Source organism: Dermochelys coriacea, chromosome 9 (genome assembly GCF_009764565.3).
Source record: "Dermochelys coriacea isolate rDerCor1 chromosome 9, rDerCor1.pri.v4, whole genome shotgun sequence".
Lineage (NCBI taxonomy): Eukaryota > Metazoa > Chordata > Testudines > Dermochelyidae > Dermochelys > Dermochelys coriacea.
In genome coordinates this window covers 89,431,292-89,451,016 of record NC_050076.1, presented here as the reverse complement: position 1 = coordinate 89,451,016, position 19,725 = coordinate 89,431,292, and the positions used below count along the sequence as shown (strand labels likewise).

At 43.9% G+C, this 19,725-nt stretch overlaps 1 protein-coding gene across 5 annotated transcripts in view; it reads left to right on the top strand.

Annotated features, from left to right (window-relative positions):
* The window catches only part of STAG2 (stromal antigen 2), a 185,896-nt gene that overhangs the window by 156,667 nt on the left and 9,504 nt on the right, over nt 1–19,725 (top strand). For 4 of the 5 annotated variants that reach the window (XM_038417707.2, XM_043492944.1, XM_038417709.2 and 1 more), the window contains 4 exons: nt 2,664–2,869; nt 3,344–3,533; nt 3,619–3,732; nt 17,741–17,867. In XM_038417707.2, coding sequence (XP_038273635.1) covers nt 2,664–2,869; nt 3,344–3,533; nt 3,619–3,732; nt 17,741–17,867 — 637 coding nt within the window. The remainder of the gene's footprint in view (nt 1–2,663; nt 2,870–3,343; nt 3,534–3,618; nt 3,733–17,740; nt 17,868–19,725) is intronic. The other variant, XM_043492946.1, reaches the window with a different exon arrangement.

Below are 19,725 nucleotides of genomic sequence, written 5' to 3'. Positions count from 1 at the left end.
CTGTATGTATTCCTAGTTATATGAGTAATAGGCTGCACTGGTTGGCTCATCTATGGAACCTTTCTGAGCAGTGCCTGTTAGAACACAGGTGCACCTCCTCATCTCAGCGTTCATGAACCTTCTGAGAGTGGGGCTATATAAGGGGGCGCTGTGCCCTCTGCACCACAATTCCTTCCAGTTGCTAGTGCTAGATGGAAGTGAACTGTTACGGTCCTTTGGATCAGATTTTTATTCCTACCTTAGTGTCTTGGATAGCCTGTTATTGTTAGTGTTAGCATAGTTAGTGTGTTAGTAATTTTTAGTTTTAGTTTTTAGGTTTGGTTCTGTAGGTTGGCAGATCCAAAGAAAAAGCCAGGTTCCAAGAAATGTGCTCTCTGTTCAGCCATCTTTCCAGCACTGGGATGATCAAGTGAGATGTGTTAAGTGCCTCAGTGAGAGTCACTCCCCTTCTGGGTGTTCCATCTGTTGGACCTTCACACCCAGAATGAGAGGCAAAACAGGCTGCAGGTGCTCCTGCTTAAGGAAACTTACTGCTAGACCCTTGGGTTTTGAGAGATCTTCAGCTCTGAAGGCTAAGAGGTCTCTCTCAGCTCCAACTGCATCAAGGTAAGGTGCCTAAGAAATCCCAGGGTTGTCTCTTCGTTGGTTCTAGATGACATGCCTAGTTAGTCAGATCCTCCTATTAAAGCTGAGAGAATGTCAAAGGCACGTGTGTTCAGACTGAAGTTAAGGACTCTGTGTATGCCGTCAGTTCTAAAGAAAAAGGTGAAGGAGAAGACAGCCACTGTCAGATAGGCACACTTGTCTTTACCAAACCTGTTATCAATGACTGATCCAAAGAGGACTATTACAGTAGTAGTAGAAATTTGTTTGGCATCTGATTGTTTGAGGATAGGAAAAGGAAGACATCAGTTCCAAGGTCTAAATCCCTTACTCCTGATAAGAGAGGAAGGATGGAAGATAGTCTTTCTCTGGAGCATCTTTACGTCCTCCTCCTAAGTCTCCTACAGGATCACCAGGCAAACCTTTCTCACAGTTCATGTCTCTCCATCCTCTGGGCTGTTGTCTCTAGTGAGATCCATAGCAGATCTGAGGACAGATCTACAGTTAGAGGATCAAGAAAGAGTCAAAAGATCTGAGCCCTCCAAGTTTATGCCCCCCAACTCTTGGTTTTACCAGCCCTTCAGACAGTTTGTACCTCCAATTTGGATAGTCTCTTGCAACCTGCTAAGGCAGTTTGTGTTACCCCTGCTTCCTGTCTGCCCATTTCTAAGAAGGCAGATGAACTGTATCAAATCCCATGTGCGGGGTTTTTGTGTTTTCATATTTTTCCCTTGCCACATTCTTTGGTGGTTGCAGTAGCAAGTAATATATTTAGGTCTGGTCAAGCTCATTCAACCCCCACAGATAAAGAGGGAAGAAGTTGGATGCCCTGAAAAGAATTTTTTTCTTCTTAATCTCTAGGTATTAGAGACTCTAATTACCCAGTGGCAATGTCCCACTATATAAATTCTATCTGTAGGAGAAAATAGCTACCTTTGTGCAAGTGTTATCAGATGAACAGAAGAGATTGGCCCGTGCTATCTTGGGAGAGGGACATAATGTGACAAAGCATGTTCTCAGGGCTTCTTTTGATATTTTTGATTCTTCGGCCAGAGTCTCAGCATCTGCTGTTACTTTGAGAAGACATCCCTGGCTGGTTGGTGACCACGGACGCTAGGTTTAAGATTTGGGATCTTGCCTTTGAGAGTGATGCTCTTTTCAGTAACAAGGAGGACAAGCTTTTGGAAAAGTTAAGACTAAATCTACTGCTCATTTGCTTGTTTTGTTTTTCACGGCTAGAAGGAGACCACCTACTCCTTTTCACTACCAGATACAATTTTATCCTCAGTCTTCATTGTATCTTTCAACTCAAAGACAGCAAAAACACCAGCAAACAGCTTCTTCCTTGAAGTTTCAACAAAAGAGGAAGTCATTCAGATCCAAGGCTTCATCAAAGCAAATTGGAATATCAAAGATTCCATTTTGCAGATTATATAAGCATTTAAGACATGAATAAATGAAGTATTCGTACTTGTAACTTGAGTTCTTTGAGATGACTCTGTATATTCATACTTCCCGCCCACCTTCCCCTCCTTAGAGTCCTATCTTGGTTTCTTTGGGTCAGCGGTAGAAGGAATTGAGATGGTAGAGGGCACATCACCCACTTACATAGCTTCTCACCCTCAGAATGTTTGTGAACACAGATTGGAGGGGTAATAGAGCATACATGCACCCGCTAACATGCACTGCTTAGAGATTGTTAGCCTGCACCAGTTGGCACGTTATCCATAAGTGCGAATATGCCAAGTTACAAGTAACCTTCATTTGTTCATGTACTAAATGTGTATATAATCTCTAAAATGGAATTTTTGATATGCCTTGAGTAACTTTAGACTGAGGCAAACAAGTGTGATCACAACAAGGCAAACTATTTATTTGTTGTTTTCACACAAAGGTGGATGAACAAGTCTAGACATGTGGAGTTTGCTGTTGGCAAGATTTTTTTTTAAATTAGATTATAAAAGTCTTTGAAATTAGGAATGAAGATGACATTGAGTAATCAAATAAGCTTACATTTCTTAATATATTCTGCACATTTATAACCATTACTTCTTTTAAAGGTATGTTTACTTGGAGAAGTTCATGACCTTTCAGATGTCTCTACGAAGAGAAGATGTGTGGCTTCCTCTCATGTCTTATAGGAACTCCTTACTAGCTGGAGGTGATGATGATACTATGTCAGTCATTAGCGGAATCAGCAGTCGAGGTTCTACTGTAAGGAATAAGAAAACAAAACCAGCAACAGGGAAGCGGAAAATACCTGAAGGTGTGAATTTTTTCTTACTATAAAATATATTGACATTTTTAGAAGTTAATGAAGCCAACCTCATTTACCCAAGCTGGGGATCTGACCTTGAGAGTTTTCATATTTGTCAGATTGATGAGTATCTTTGTCCTTTACTGTATTTTTTACAACCTAATTTTGTGTATATACATTTCTTGCAATGCTACCCTGAATAGGAAGTTTGAATGGTAAGACATGGGCACACAGATAAAGTGAGGGAAAAAACAATGTGCTTTTAGTGGTAAGGTATTTAAAATAATTTATGCAATGGTCAATTGTGCCAAGGCATTCTTGAGTACATTTTTGCAGATTCTTAAAAGTTAAGAACTTTATTATTGATCCCCAGTGGACATCTATACATATGCTTGAAAGATATATCACTCTATATTTGTCATACTTAAATAATTTGATTTTAAATTGTGAAAAATACATGCTGATATTATTCTTCACTTTTAGCTGAAGAAAGCAGTAGTAGTGACAGCATGTGGTTGAACAGAGAGCAGACAATGCACACGCCAGTCATGATGCAAACGCCACAACTCACTTCTACAATCATGAGGGAGCCTAAGCGGTTGCGACCTGAAGAAAGTTACATGGGTGTATATCCAATGCAGCCTGAACACCATCAAGCTCCACTTGATTACAAGTATGTAGAGACAACTAATATGCACTTTGTATTACTGTTCAAATATGAAACCAGTTCACATTTAAAAGAGTAATTTTTTTTTAAGCACGCAAGTAACGTGGATGTTGGCTCAAAGACAACAAGAAGAAGCAGCTAGGCAACAGCAGGAGAGGGCAGCGATGAACTATGTCAAACTGAGAACTAACTTGCAGCATGCCATGTGAGTAAGACTGAGTTAAAAGTTTAAATTTTTTTTTCTTGTGCATGACTTCATAGACTATATATATCTATAGTCCCCTCTGTTACACTTTCAGAATTTTACTATTTTTGCCTTGATATCTTGGCAATTGGCATTTTAGAAATGCCTAGAGATGGAAGCAATGGTAAAATAGAAATGAAGCTAAGACAATAAAATTAGCTTAGCTTATATGACTAAGCAAGTTAAGCTGCTTCGTTTCTTACTATTTTTATTTTTTCATATAGATTCCAAAGATTTAAAGTAATACCATGTCTTTTAGCATGACATGAGTTTGATACAAATGTGAACTTGAATCTGATGCGAAATTAACTGTTAGCCTTGGCAAATTTTGGTATACTATATTGAATTGTACTTGAGAATACACTTTGAATGCAATATCTTTTTGAGTAAAAAGATTTTTAAAATAAGAGTTTTATATGGGTAGAAGAAATAACTTTTGCTTTGAGGTCTTGATTCCAAGATCATGTTTAATTTTTGTGACTGTTGAAAAACAAACACTTAAAGTTCAGAGAAGTTGTTTAATCCAAGAAGTCCAGTATATGTACTTATGGTTATCCTTACTTACACAGATCTAAAAAAAGTAGAACTGTAAAACATTGCCTAGTTGCTCCAAATGACAAAGCTAACAATAGAATTTAACATGTTATAAATTAATAAACAGTGTCTCCCACGTTAGGCATGCCCATGACCAATCATCTGGTTGTCACTCACTGAGTGACGCAACTAAGTCACAACAACTATTATCCTGGTCAAGTCAATCGCAAGAGCTAGCTCTTATGGGGATGGTTTAAGACAGGTTACAGGGAAATTCATATTTTTAACAATTGCATAATTTGCAAAATAAAAACATTTATATTTTTAATTTTTTAAAACTAAGAATGTTAAAAATTTAATTCATTTTTATTGGGCAGGGAGGGAAAACGCACAATACCCCACACTCATATAGGCTGTTGACAGAGATGGGTGTAATGTCAGCATCATAGTGCATTCTGTAGCACCAGTGCTGCTTTCTTGGGCCGATGATTTGTAGTGGATTGGGAAAGTGGGCAGGAATTTTTGTAAGGGTAGGTTCAAGAATTGCCAGTAGCGATCCATGTCTTGGGGAAGCACCTTCACATCCATATCATTACCAGAACATGCTAGAAAGCTTTGGCCTTTGGGACCATGCTCTCTCATGGCTCTGAACATTTGGACCCAAGCATATAAAAGGATCCATGGCTTTGACCCGCCTCTCAGTTCCTTCCAGCTACCCAGGCTGTCTAGTTGAACCAAGAGTGATTCCTTCTTCAAGTGATGTCCCTGTGTGTGCTACACTGTAGGTGCAGCAGCGCTCCCTGCGCCTGGGATCAGAGATCTTCATTAGCAGTGCCCGTTGGACCACACGTGCATGCCTCTCTGTCTCGCTCTGAGTGGCATGTCTGTGTACATATAGCGCTGTGCAGTCCAGCTACCCACAGTTCCTTCTCAAATGCCTTTGGTCTGGGATAGAATCCGAAGCACAGCCCTTCTATCCTTTGAGCTGTTAGATAATGCCTTACCTGTTAGATTAAGTGTAGTTTAGTAGTTAGTTCTTTTGTTTATCATTTTTCCTTCCTCTTACCCTCCCCATTAATTCATAATTTAGGATTTCATTTTCCCGCTTCCCACCCTTCCCAACTGGATCTCCTAGGTTTAAGAGGTGTGTTTCCTGCTGGGAGGCGTTCCCAGTAAGCTACAGTCACCCACAATGCATCCACTGCCTAGCTGAGGGACACATCCCACAGAAGTGTACCCATTGCCACAACCTGACTGCCAGGGTCAGAAAAGAATGAGACATTTGGCTATGACTTCTCATGGAGAGATCATTGCGTCTAGCATCAGACCATGGTCCGGACACTTCCCACATTCCGGGCACTCTCACACTGCTAGGTCGTCCACCAACCCTCATTCCACCACATCCTTCTAAGAAGAAATCTTTTCTTCTTTGAGTGCTTGCTCATGTCCATTCCATGCTAGGTATGTGCTTGCCGCGTGTACTGTTGCTGGAGATTTTTCTCTTAGTGGTGTCCATTGGGCCAGTTCTAGCATCCTCTGGAGCCAGGCGAATGTATATTGGTGTAAGGGGTGCTGCCAGCCCTGCACTCTCTCAATTCTCTTACCTCCTTGCTTTGGCTAGGCTCTTCTCAGTGGTTTTGGACTCCTCCTCCGTTCATAGTGTTAATAGTTTAACGTATATAGTTTTTGAAAGTGATAGTTATATAGTTAGTGTATGTAGTTCTTATCAGTAAAGCATTTTTTGTCCCAGGGGCTGGGCATGCCCCAGTCCCCAGGTTTCAAGTCTTGTGCCTCTTGTGGAAAACATGCCTGTGAGTGACCTGCACTTGAGTTGCTTAAAGTGCTTCGGGAAAACTCACATTAAGGACAGGTGTAAAATCTGGTGAGACTTCAGACCCCACATTAAGAAGAAGGAATGGGACATCAAACTAAAGGCTATCCTCATGGAAGCCACCCTCAAGCCTGTCTCAGAACTGAGCGAGTCCGATTTGCCACTGAGCACTTCGGCGTCAGTGCAAAGTGCTCTCTCAGCACCAAGCACTTCCAAGTACTGTTTTTCATACCCAGTGCCATGGAAGAAGCACAAAAAGCAATGCCCTGAGAGTGCTTGCTGGTGCAGAAGAGGAGGAACAAGCGGGGAGACAGAGAGAGACCCGCACTGGGCCACTCTTCTACCCCTGGACATGCGTCCGCACCCTCGACTCCACCAAGAGAGTTTAGTCTGGTGTGGGATCCTTCACTGACACCATGGAGTCACCACAGTACCAGTGGACTGACAGTGCTGTTAACCACTGAGGCTTATCGGGTGGCAAGGAACCTTTTCTCTCTTCCAGTCCATGCAGCCCCACTGGGGAACCTACTAGCTCTTGCTTCCAGAACCAGGAGGGCAAACGGTGCATCAGGCATCTTTCCAACACCAGGTCCTCCGGCACCCCCCAGGGGCAAGCCCTACCCAATCCTGGCATCGCATTCCCCACACCACCAGTCCGCAGAGTCTTGGCACCATATGGAAGCAGAAACAGGTAATGCTCCACCATGGTCGCTGACCGAGGAATAGTCTTCCCCTGTGTACCAAAAAAAGCCCACCATCGGCACTCAGCCCCCCACTCCCCGGAGCTTCATGGTGGGCAGTGGCCCTACTAGAACTCTTGGGGTTTGATTCCCACTGCTCTTACTTGGTGGCTTCTGGGAGACAGGCTATCTCTTCTTCACACTCAGCACCAGATCCAGACTCCAGCACCAACCCCAGTACCAAAGTCCAGGACAGCTTCCAGTGGACATAGTTGGGTCAGAGGGAGAAGAAGGAGCCCCACTTCTGGTGCAGGCTGCCTCCTTGTCCTCCCCCTATGGGGCCGTTGTGGGTCCCAGCAGTCTACTTCCCCAGGACAATTTCAGGGCCCAACAGGAGCTTCTGAAGTGGGTCACCTCAAACCTAGCTTTGGAGCTCAAAGAGACATCACACAGCCTTATTGAGGTCCTGGTTGCAGCAGCTCCAGCCAAAGTAGCCCTGCGCATCAGTGAGGCAGTAATAGAATCAGGTCAGGCCCTATGGCAGACTCCTTCTCTGGCCCTCACTTCAAAGAGGGTAGAGAAGAAGTATTATGTGCTAGTGAGCAGGTTCAACTACCTGTGCTCACACCCTTCCCTGGGGTTCCTGGTGGTGTCTGCTGCTAACAAAAGGGACAGGCAGGCCCAGTCAAGTGCTACACCGAATCAGAAAGACACTAAGAAACTGGACCTTTTAGGAAGAGAGGTTTATTCCACAGGTAGCCTCCAGCTGAGTATCGCCAGTCAGCAAGCTCTGCTGGAGAGATATGATTTTAATCAGTGGGAGTCCTGTCTAAGTTCAGTGACTCCCTGCCTCAAGAGGCAAGGCAGGAGTGTGCAGCCTCCTAAAGGAAGGTAAGAATGTGGCCAAGGCTTCTCTCCAGGTGGCTCTGGATGCTGCTAACTCAGCAGCCCGGATGGTAGCCTCATCAGTCACCATGAGATGCTGTTCCTGACTCCAGTCCTTTGGCCTTCCCCAAGAGGTCCAACAGTCAATCCAGGACCTCCCGTTTGAAGGCTTCGCTCTTTCTCTGAGCAGATGGACATGAGACTTCACATACGGAAGGCTGAAGGGGCACACTACAATCCTTAGGGCGGTACACTCCATCTGTCTCCAGAAAACACTTCAGGCCCTAGCGGCAGCCTTGGTTCTCAGGACCTCCCAAGACAGGAGGTCTATAAAAGAAAAGGCAGAGGTAAACGGCACCAGCTCCTTCTATCTACCTCAGCATCTCAATCAGGGCCCCAGAGATACTCCGGTGGGCCCAAGCAGTCCTTTTTGAAGGTGCACCTGAGGGCACTGTACCAGTCACCAGTTCAGATCTATCTCCCTCCTCCCCCCTTTATTTTTGGACTGTCACTCTTCAGCCCAGCTTGGGCATCCATAACATCAGACTGGTGGGTCCTGAGCACAGTGACAGTCATACCCTTCATTTTTTATCCACCCATCCCTGTCCTCCTTCAGGGACCATTCTCACGAGCAGCTCCTTGTCCAGTAGGAGTAGTAGCTCCTGTGTATGGGGGCTGTGGAAAAAGTTTCTCCGGCCTTGAGAGGGAACTTTTACGTCCAATATTTTGTAATCCCAAAGGCAAAAAGGGGACTCTGACCCATCCTGGATCTTCGTCACTTCAATACATCTCTCAAGAAACTGAGGGCTAGTCTACACTACCGCGCTGCATTGACACAGCTGCACATCTGGCGAAGACATGCTATACTGACGAGTGCTCTCCCATCGGCATAATTACTCCACCTAAACGAGAGGTGGAAACTATGTTGGTGGAGAGTGTCTCCTGCCATCATAGCGCACTGTGTAGACTGCTTTAAGTTGATGTAACTTGAGTCGCTCAGGGGGTTGGCTTTTTCACACCCTTGAGTGACTTAAGTTACATCAACATGAGTGGTAGTGTAGACAAGCCCTGAGGTTTTGCATGATCTCCCTGGATCATCACATTTCCCCCCTGGACCCAGGAAACTTGTACGCCACCTTCAATTTAAAGGATGAATACTTCCAGATTTTTATCTTCCATGGTCATAGATTTTCAGGTTTGTAGAGGGTCATTGCCACTACCAATTCACCACTCTTCCCTTTGGCCAATCAGTAGCCCCAAGGGTTTTTACGAAGTGGATGGCAGTTCTAATAGCCTTCCTCAGGTAATGAGGTGTTCAGGTTTAGCTGTACCTCAATGACTGGCTGATCAAAGGTTGGTCACAGGCTCAAGTGCAAGACAGCATCAGCATGGTCAACCGCTTTCAGGGAGCTGGGCCTGCTGATAAACGACCAGAAGTTAATTCTTGTCCCAGTTCATAGAATTTATGGGGGCTGTTCTTGACTTGACCAAGACCAGGGCCTTCCTGCCAGAGGCCTGATTCCAGACCGTGGCAAACCTGATATCCAAGGATATGGCCCACCCAGTCACGAAAGCTCTAGTATGTCTCAAGCCCTGGGTCACCTAGCAGCTTGCACTTGCGTGGTCCAATACGCAAGATTGCGCATCAGGCCCCTCCAGCTGTGGCTAGTGTTAGTATACTCCTTGAGCAGACATCTCTTGGACTCAGTACATATGATCCCTCCCCTGGTCCTTGCCTCCCTGGCCTGGTGGAAGGAGACAAGCTTGGTAATGATGGGGTTGCCCTTTGTGGCCCCACAGCTGTCGGTGTCTTTAGTCCCTAGGGAGGGGAGCCCACCTGAACAACCTCAGGAGTCAGGGTCTGGTCCCAGGAAGAACTCTCCCTGTACATGAACAGCAGGGAGCTCAGGGCTGTGCACCTGGCTTGTCAAGTGTTCCTTCCCCTAGGTCTCAGGCAAGTCCTGACTCACAATACAGCAGCCATGTTTTATATCAACAAGCAAGGAGGGGCGCAATCATCCACCCTTCATCCACTATTCCTTATGAGGTCAGTAGCTTTCAGATCTCTGGGGATGAGACATAGCTCCAGGGACCATCTGAGTACTTCTGGTACCACAGCTCAAGAGCCTAAACGGGCGGACCTGCAGCCAATGGTACCGTCTCTGGGCACTGGGGACTGTGGCACAAGACCTTCAAAAACGGACACCCCGATCAAATAAACTTTAGGCTCCATGGCACCAATGAAACCACTGGCAACTGTACATACAGCACCAATGCTCTGCACCAGTGCGCTCTCTGGCACCAATGACACCCTTGGCACCACGCAAACCCTCAGCGCCATGCAAGACCTCGACTCCATCTGCTGGCTGCTCAAGAGAATGCACCTCTCCCTCTGCACTGATGCATCCGCCAGTGTCAATGGTGCTCCTCCCTCCTCCCCAGGAATTCAGATATCCCAAGGACCTGCTCATATCTGACCTGCCTGAGTCACCATTACTTAGACACAAGCCCCTTCCGCCTCCATCCTCTTCTCCAGAGTCACAGCACTACTTCCTTTCCCCTTGGAGAATGGCACTGCTCTTCCCCGCCGAGGAAGAGAACTACCCCTGCCCCTTACATTCAGGACAGGCACAAAACACATTAGCTACACATCCTTATTCTGCGAACCAAGCCAGGGCCCTGGTATGGAATGCCATGGATGCAACCCCACATGCCTTTCCCTATGCATTGGCCATACTGATCTGTGGGCCATTTACAGATCACAGTTTGGGAATCCTCCCGTAGAGTAAAACTGGAAGCATATATGTTCACCATCCCCATCCGTCTCTTGACCACCAGAGACCAAGACACTCCCAATAGCAGACATGGAAGAAAAACAGGAGTAGGAAGTTATACTACCACTCCTTTTCTTACTTCTCACTCCCTACATCAGTAGATGACTTTAAACACTTTCAGGAGCTGTTTTGCAGGATAGCAGACTCCCTCCGGGTTCCTTTGGAGGAAGCGAAAGAACGGCAGCACAAACTGCTCGACATCCTGCATACGTCTTCATCGTCCAAAATAGCCTTCCTTGTTAATGAGGCCCTCTCAACCTGGCCGAGGTGCTCTGGCAGACCCCAGCATTCATCGCACCAACCTACAAGCGGGCAAACAAGAAATATTACGCCCCCACTAAGGACATGGAATTTCTTTTTTCTCACCCCACACTAAATACCCTAGTTGTCAATGCTGTGCACAAAAAGGGACACGAATACCAACTTAAACCCACCCCTTATGACTAGGATTGGAAGCGACTGCACTAGGGCTGTTGATTAATCACAGTTAACTCCTGTGATTAAAAAAAAATTAATCATTATTAATCGCAGTTTTAATCGCTCTGTTCAACAATAAAATATCAATTGAAATTTATTAAATATTTTGGATGTTTTTTCTGTGTTTTCAAATATATTGATTTTGATTACAACAGAGTATACAAAGTAGACAGTGCTCATTTTACATTGTTGGTTTTTATTACAAATATTTGCACTATAAAAATGGCAAACAAAAGAAATAGTATTTTGCAATTCACATCAGACAAGTACTGTAATGCAAACTGTTTATGGTGAAAGTTCAACATAAAAACTCAGATTTTTTTTTTGTTACATAACTGCACTCAAACAAAACAATGGAAAACTTTTGAGCCTACGGCAAACAAGTTTGTTTACATTTACGGGAGATAATGGTGCCCGCTTCTTATTTACAGTGTCACCTGAAAGTGAGAACAGGCGTTCACATGGCACTTCTGTAGCTGGCATTGCGAGGTATTTTTCGTGCCAGATATGCTAAACATTTATATGCTCCTTCATGCTTTGGCCATCATTCCAGCGGACATGCTTCCATGCTGCTGATGCTCGTTAAAAAAAAAAAAAGTGTTCATTAAATTTGTGGCTGAACTCTTTGGAGGAGAATTGTATGTCTCCTGCTCTGTTTTACCTGCATTCTACGATATATTTCATGTTATAGCAGTCTTGGATGTTGACCCAGCGCCTGTTGTTCTTTTGAGAACACTTTCACTGCAAATTTGACAAAATGCAAAGAAGGTACCAATGTGAGGTTTAAGAATCTGAAGTTCCTTCCAAAATCTGAGAGGGACAAGGTTGAGAGATGCTTTCAGAAGTCTTAAAAGAGCAACACTATGATGCGTAAACTACGGAACTTGAATCACCAAAAAAGAAAATCAACTTTTTGCTGGCAGCATTTGACTCAGATGATGGAAATGAACATGTTTCAGTCAGCACGGCTTTGGATGGTTATCAAAGAAGAACCTGTTATCAGCATGCACGCATGTCCTTTGGAATGGTGGTTGAAGCATAAAGGGACATATGAATCTTTAGTGCATCTGGTACATAAATATTTTGCTACGCCAGCTACAACAGTGCCACATGAACGCCTGTTCTCACTTTCAGGTGATATCGTAAACAAGAAGCAGGCAGCATTATCTCCTGCAAACGTAAAGAAACTTGTTTGTCTTAGCGATTGGCTGAACAAGAAGTAGAACTGAGCGGACTTGTAGGCTCTAAAGTTTTACATTGTTTTATTTTTGAATGCAGGGTTTTTTGTACATAATTCTACATTTGTAAGTTCAACTTTGATAAGAGATTGCACTACAGTACTTGTATTAGATGAATTGAAAAATACTATTTTGTTTTTTACAGTGCAAATAAAAAATAAAGTGAGCACTAAACACTTTGTATTCTGTGTTGTAATGAAATCAATATATATGAAAATGTAGAAAATATCCAAAACAGTTTCAATAAGTAGTATTCTATAATTATTTAACAGTGTGATTAATCATGTGATTGATCATGATTAATTTTTTAAGTCTCTTGAGAGCCCTAGACCGTACCTATTCGGCCGCAAGGCTTATTCAACTGCTCTGCTCCAATTCCGCATCTCCAACTATGAGGCTCTCTTGGCCAAATACAATTATGTTAATTATTCCAAGATGCACTAGAGCCGCAGAATTACAAACAGCTCTGGAATGGAGGTTGTTTGTAACTGTGAAATATTTGACAGGTTTCAGAGTAGCAGCCTTGTTAGTCTGTATCGGCAAAAAGAAAAGGAGGACTTGTGGCACCTTAGAGACGAACACATTTATTTGAGCATAAGCTTTCGTGAGCTACTGCTCACTTCATCAGATGCATCCACTGAATGCATCCGATAAAGTAAGCTGTAGCTCACAAAAGCTTATGCTCAAATAAATTTGTTAGTCTCTAAGGTGCCACAAATCCTCCTTTTCTTTTTGCGAAATATTTGTAACTCTGAACAAAACATTAATTGTTCTTTCAAAAGTTTATAATTGAACATTGGCTTAATACAGCTTTGAAAATCTACTATGCAGAAGAAATATGCTGCTTTTAAACATCTTAATTTAAATGAAACAAGCATGGAACCAGTTCCCTTACCTTGTCAAATCTTTTTTTCAACTTTCTGTTTGTTTTTTAGTAGTTTACATGTAACAGTACTGTTACTTGTAATTTTGCTTTTTTTTGATCTCCCCTGCTGCTGCCTGATTGCATGCTTCCGGTTCCAAATGAGGTGTTTGGTTGACCGGTCAGTTTGTAATTCTGGTGTTCACAACTCTGAGGTTCTACTGTACAGGAATTCTGCCAAGACATTTCTGATGATGAGAAGGAGCAGCCCCAGGCGCTCACATCAGAAGTACCCCTCTTGGGCCATACAGCTTTACAAGCCGCCTTGGATTCTGTGGCTACTGCTTTCTGTTCCATTGTGATTGTCATAGTCATGAGATGGGCATCATGGCTATACCTCTCTGGTCACCCTAAGGAGGTACAAACCACTGTTGAGTACCTACCCTTTGAGGGCTTCAAATTATTTGCGAAGCACACTGATGAGTCCCTACACTCCCTAAAGAACTCTCGAGCCACTCTCTGCTCTTTCAGCATTTATACGCCAGTGCCAAAGAGATTGGGGAAATACCAACCTCCCCCACGATCCCAACCGCCACCATTTACTTCTCATCAACATTGACACACAACACCCCTACCAAGCGTAGACATTCGACTCCACCAGGGGCTACCTTACATGCCTTCAGCCAAACAACAATTTTGAAGGTGTGGTTGAGGACCCGAGAAGCCTCCCCTGTTCCAGTCATGACAGCCATCTCCACCTTCCCACCAGTTTGGCGATCAGTTAGCCCTTTTCTTTCCATCATGGTGGCTAATTACTTCGGACAAGTGGGTTTTAGAGATCATCAAAGAAGGATACTCTATCCCATTCCTACCTGTCCCACACACCTTCAATCCCTCTTCAGGGACCCTTCTCATGAATATACTCTACGAGAAGAAATAAACCACCTTCTGTAACTGCAAGCCATAGTATTGGTCCCATCCCAGCACAGAGGGAAGTGTTTTTACTCCCATTATTTTCAGATCCAAAAGAAATCTGGAAGAGTGGTGACTGATCCTAGACCTTCAAAACCTCAACAGTTTGTCAAACTGTAACGCTTCAAGATGGTACCCTGTCCATCATTATCCCAGTATTGGAACAGGGGACTGGTTCTTGGCCCTTGACCTCCAACTTGTATATTTTCACATCCCAATACACCCTGCCCACAGACCATTCCTCTGATGTGTCCTGGGGACCAATCACTATTGATACGAAGTATTGCCCTTGGGACTTTCTAGAGCGCCCTGAGTGTTCTTCAAAGTCATGGCGGTAGTGGACGCCTACCTGTGCAAACAGCACATCATCATATTTCCATATTTAGACACCTGTCTCCTCAAGGCCTCATCTGAACCTGATGCCTTTCACACCAATAGACCTTTTTTCAAGCCTGGGCCTTTGCATAAGCCTGGAGAAATCTACAGTGACATTGGTGCAACTCCTGGAATTTATTGGGGCACAGTTGGACTCCATAAAAGCCAGATCCTTCCTCCTGCCTCACAGATTTTCATCAGTAGTTGATCTCATATCCACGGTGAGAACTTGCCCTCAGATCTCAGCCAAGACATGTCTCCAGGTACTCAACCACATGGCAGCAGCCACTTTTGATAGTAAACTATGCAAGGTTACACATGCACTGTCTCCAGGCATGGCCACGTACAGTATATGTACCTCACAGACACAGCCTTCACAAGCTCCTATCCATGCCTATCAAGGTCAAGAACTCACTACTTTGGTGCACACAGCTCAAAAACATTTGCGCTGGGGTCCCCTTCTGTCAACAAGCATCATCCAAAGCAGAGCAAGGTCCCACTTCCTATGCTCTGAAACACTGAAATTATGGAACTGTCATATCCAACACGACATCAGCATCTCAGCTGCATACCTCCCTGGACACCAGAGCACCACAGCTCATTCACTTTGCATGAGAGTCTCCCAAGGCCATGAGTGGGACTGGATACATGGGCCCTTCATCTTCAGCCACTAGGGATTCCTCACCATAGATCTCTGCCACAGCGGAGAATGCCCAATGTCCTCAGTTTTGCTCAAGACCAGGCCTAAGCCATGGATTCCTGGGCAATTCATTCCTCCTCGCATGGGATGTGCTGCTGCTCTAGGCCCTTCCTCCCTTTCTCCTTCTGTTTAGAGTACTCCAAAAGATCCAAGGGGACTGAGCCCAACTCATTCTTTTAACTCCAACATGACCATGACAGATTTGGTAGACTTAACTTATTTGCATGACTTTATGCCTTCTAATCACTCTGCAATAGACTCCACAACTCCTCTTGCAGAATGCAGGTTGAATCCTCTATCCCAATCCACAGCTACTCCACCTGAAGGCATAGCTCCTCCATGGTTCTGGGATTCGGAGATGACCTATTCAGAGGCAGTTAAACAAGTGCTCTTGAATAGCAGATGTGAGACAACCAGTCACACTTCTCTCCAAAAATGGACTTGGATTCCAATCAAGGCAGTGAGTGCTCCATTATCACTCATCTTGGACTAAATTTTACACCTTAAAAGATCAGGGTTATCCACCAGCTCCATTTGTGTACACTTGGCTGTCATTATAGCCTTTCTTTCCAATATAGACAGCCACTCCTTGTTTATTCACCCACTCATAAAAATATTCCTGAAAGGCCTCCAAAATCTTTACCCTCACATACGCAATCCCACTCCAGCTCTTCCTATGTTCTCTTAATAGATCACCATTCAAATCAGTGGTGATGTGCTCTTATGTTCACTTATCCACGAAAACAGTATTTGTTATTAGTATCACCTCTGCCTGTCAGGTAGGTGAAATTGGAGCACTTGTGGCATACCCCTTGCACATGATTTTTCATAAAGACAAAGTTACGTTATGACAACATCCCAAATTTTTACCCAACATATGGTCCTTTTTCTACCTAAACCAACCTATCCACCTTTTCTGCTTCTTTCTAAAACTACACAATAAACAGGAGGAAGTGGCATTACATACCCTGGAGATCAGACAAGCATTAGCCCTTTATTTGAACAGAACTAAACCTTTCAGATGGTCACCATGCTTATTCCTATCAATGACCAAAAGATCAAAAGGTGCAACTGTTTCTAAGCAAAGCCTTTCCAAGTGGATCTCACAGTATATACACCTGTCCTACCAACTATACAATTGACTGCCTTCTCCTGAAACTAGAGCACATTTCACTCGCTCTCTCCCCACCTCGATTGCCGTTCTCAACAGTGTCCCAATTGCTGACATTTGCAAAGTGGCCACATGGGCATCCATGGACGCTTCTAGCCATCACTATGAAAATACTCATGACACAGCATCAAATGCGCTACTCAGACACACTGTCCTATTATCTGCAGTAAATGCTGCTCTGAAGCTCCAGCCTTCCAACTAGGGGTACTCTTTTATAGTCACTTACAGTGGAGCACCCATAGGAACATCACTTTAAGATGAAATGAAGGTTACTCGCTCTGTGCAGTAACTGAGGTTCTTTGAGATGTGTGTCCATCTGGGTGCTCCACTACTTGCCCTCCTCCCCTCTTCAGAGCTGAAAGATAAGCTCTCTAGTAGAGAAAGAACTGGTTGGTGGTTGGACTACCCAGTGCTATATATACATGCTACTCATGGGGAAAGACGGGAAGATCCACATGTGCAGACTAATGGGCACTGCTGATGAAGATCTTCAATCCCAGGGGATGCTGCTGCATCTACAGCAGCATCTCGAAGAACCTCAGTTATTGCACAGGGTGAGTACGCTTCTCTTCCTCCAGCTACTTTCTGTAAGCTGTTCTTCACTCTTGTGATCTTAGTGTTTCTAGATGTGCTTTTCCATGATTTTCTTTTTTTAATTAAACTTTATTTCAGTCTCTCAGTATGATGGGTATTGCTGTTAGCATTGCCATTTGGTACTAAAAGGATGGTTGATAAGGTAACTGGCTGTAAATGGTGCCCTTAGTGTAATGGAAAGATGTCCAAGGTGGTCCTGCATACAGATTCTTCATCTGTTACAGAGATGAACTCTCAACCACTTTCAGCTTGAGAGCTCAAAAGAACTGAGAATCTAGTCTCTGATGCTTCCTGAGGGAGAAAATCCTCAGAGTATCTCAAGCAGACTTGCCCTTGGAGAAGGTGGTTCTGTTTCTTTATGCGCTAAAGTAAACAAAAGTTGGGATTCATTAAGATCTCAGATCCAAATGAAACAGTCCGGTCAATTTAAGCACCTCAGACTGTGAAAAGAGTAACAGTCATTCTTTTGAGTCATAAATTGGCCATGAGTCTGATATTTTCTGAGATCTGTTATGTCCACACACCAATAGTGCTGAGGAAGATGATGGTGTACAGCAAATCTTGTTGTTCCCAGTCTCTTCTCTTCATATGAAATACAAAAGAGAGCTTTTTTTCATGGGCTGGGCCTGTTTTATGTTGTTCGGATTCAGTGACAGATAACCAAACTCTCACTTCCTTTCTTTAGTTCCATCACTCTTCATTACAATTGTAATTCATATTCAGTTCTGTAGTAGACTCCAGGGTTTTCTAATACATTTTTATTTTTAGTAGCTCAGATTTAGTACTAAATAAATCTTTTTCTTGTAATTTCTTCAGTCGGCGTGGTACAAGCCTGATGGAAGATGATGAGGAGCCAATTGTTGAAGATGTGATGATGTCATCAGAAGGGCGAATCGAAGACCTAAATGAAGGCATGGATTTTGACACCATGGACATAGACTTAGTAAGAAAAATTTGATCCTTTTTTTTTTTTTAATTTAAGCCTGCTATTACTTTAATATTAGCTAAAGCCAGTGATTCTTCTTAAATAAACTTACTTTCTTTGCATCACAGCGCAATTAGTGGTCATGTTTTTAAAAAAAAAAAAAAAAAAAAAAAAAAACCTGAAGGTTGTTTTAACAGTTTTGGCAGGTGCTTTTTTTTTTTGTTTTTTTTAATGTAAAGATATTGGCAGCACGGTTCCTTTTTTATTATTCAAAGTTCCTCTTCACGTTGCAGTTCCTGTGGGTATTCAGTATGGAATGCACAGACATTCCTAGTGGCTAGGACCAGAAACTCTTCAATGACAGTGTCTGTTGGTCTGCCCCTGCACCTTCTCATGCTCTCAACTGAAGGCATAAAGGGTGGAATAGATTGATTGCCTCTCCAGTTCCTTTTCTACCACTTACAGTCTGGGACAGAATTTCCAGGGTCTGTTTATCCTCTTTAGTGTTCTGCTTCATCATACCTGTAAATACAAATAGTGGTTAAAGTTTTGGATATTGAGTTGGCGATAATGTGGGTCCCTTTCACCCCCACCCCCTGCAGTTCCCTCACTGTTTCAGGCAACTGTTATGTCCAAAGTTACAGGCTTAAAGCCTTGAGTGGAATGTCCCCAGTGAGGGTTAGGGTTATCCTGGTGAGTAACCTGCACAAGACCATCAGTATTGCCTCGGAGAAGCAAACATTCCTTCGAAATGTGGCATCTTCTGTGTTTTCCTTCCATGTACCAGACAATCTCATGAGTTCAGGCTTCCAAGGTACCTTATAGAGATCTCCTTTAGGCCCTGCCTGAGCCCTCCCTCCCCACATCAACCCATCTGGAGCCTCTGGGCAGCTTCCCATACCCTCTGCACCTGCTCTGAATGGATTGAAATCCTTCAGCAAGCATAAGGACTCCATGTAGTGGAAGCATGAGGAAGATAAGGGCAAAATCCCTGCAAGGAGAGGGACATATTTCTTAAATCCTCTAAAAAGAGGTCTTCCTTGACTCTTCCACCCACATCATCCACCTGAACCAGAGGCTCCACTGGAACCATCTCTGGAGGAGGAATAGCTACTACCATCAGATCCACCAGCAGTGCTTTCTTTGTCCTCTCTAGATGAGGCAATATTGCCAGCATTTACATCACCAATGGACAACTTTAAGTGGTATCAGGACCATCTCAGGAGAATCAGACACTTGCCAGGTTCTGCTAGAGGAGGTCCAAGATCTGACACAGGAGTTCCTAGACATACTCCAGGCTGTGACTCTCTCCAGAGTGGTTTGGCATACCCCTGCCACATGTGACCCAAACCCAAAGAGGACTGAGAAACAATAGTTTGTTTCCCCCAAGGCAGTAGAATCTTTGTTCTCAGCTGAATCCAAACTCCTTGGTGGTCCAGGCTGTCACAGCCCAAGTCCACTCCCTTGAACAAAGATGCAAAGCAGCTAGACCTTTTCAGAGTAAGATTTTTCTCATTGAACAGTTTAGCATTCCAGATAGCAAATTACCACATGTTGATGTCCAGATATGACTTCTAGAATTAAACAAGCTATTTGACTTTGTGAACAAACTGCCTCTGGAATATAGGCCTCACTTCCAGGCCATCCTGGATGATGGAATCCCTTGATACACTGACACAGCATCACGTTCCTTTGCTATTTCAGTAGTTATGAGAGGGGTTCATGGCTTCAGGGTTCGCAGAGCAGTCCAAACTACCACTGAGGACCTTCCCTTTGAGGGTAGCAATCTCTTTAGCTACGTTTAACAACATTTTCAATTCACAGTGCTCCCTGTTGGCCTCTCAGTAGCCCCAAGGCTCTTTACAAAATGCTTGCA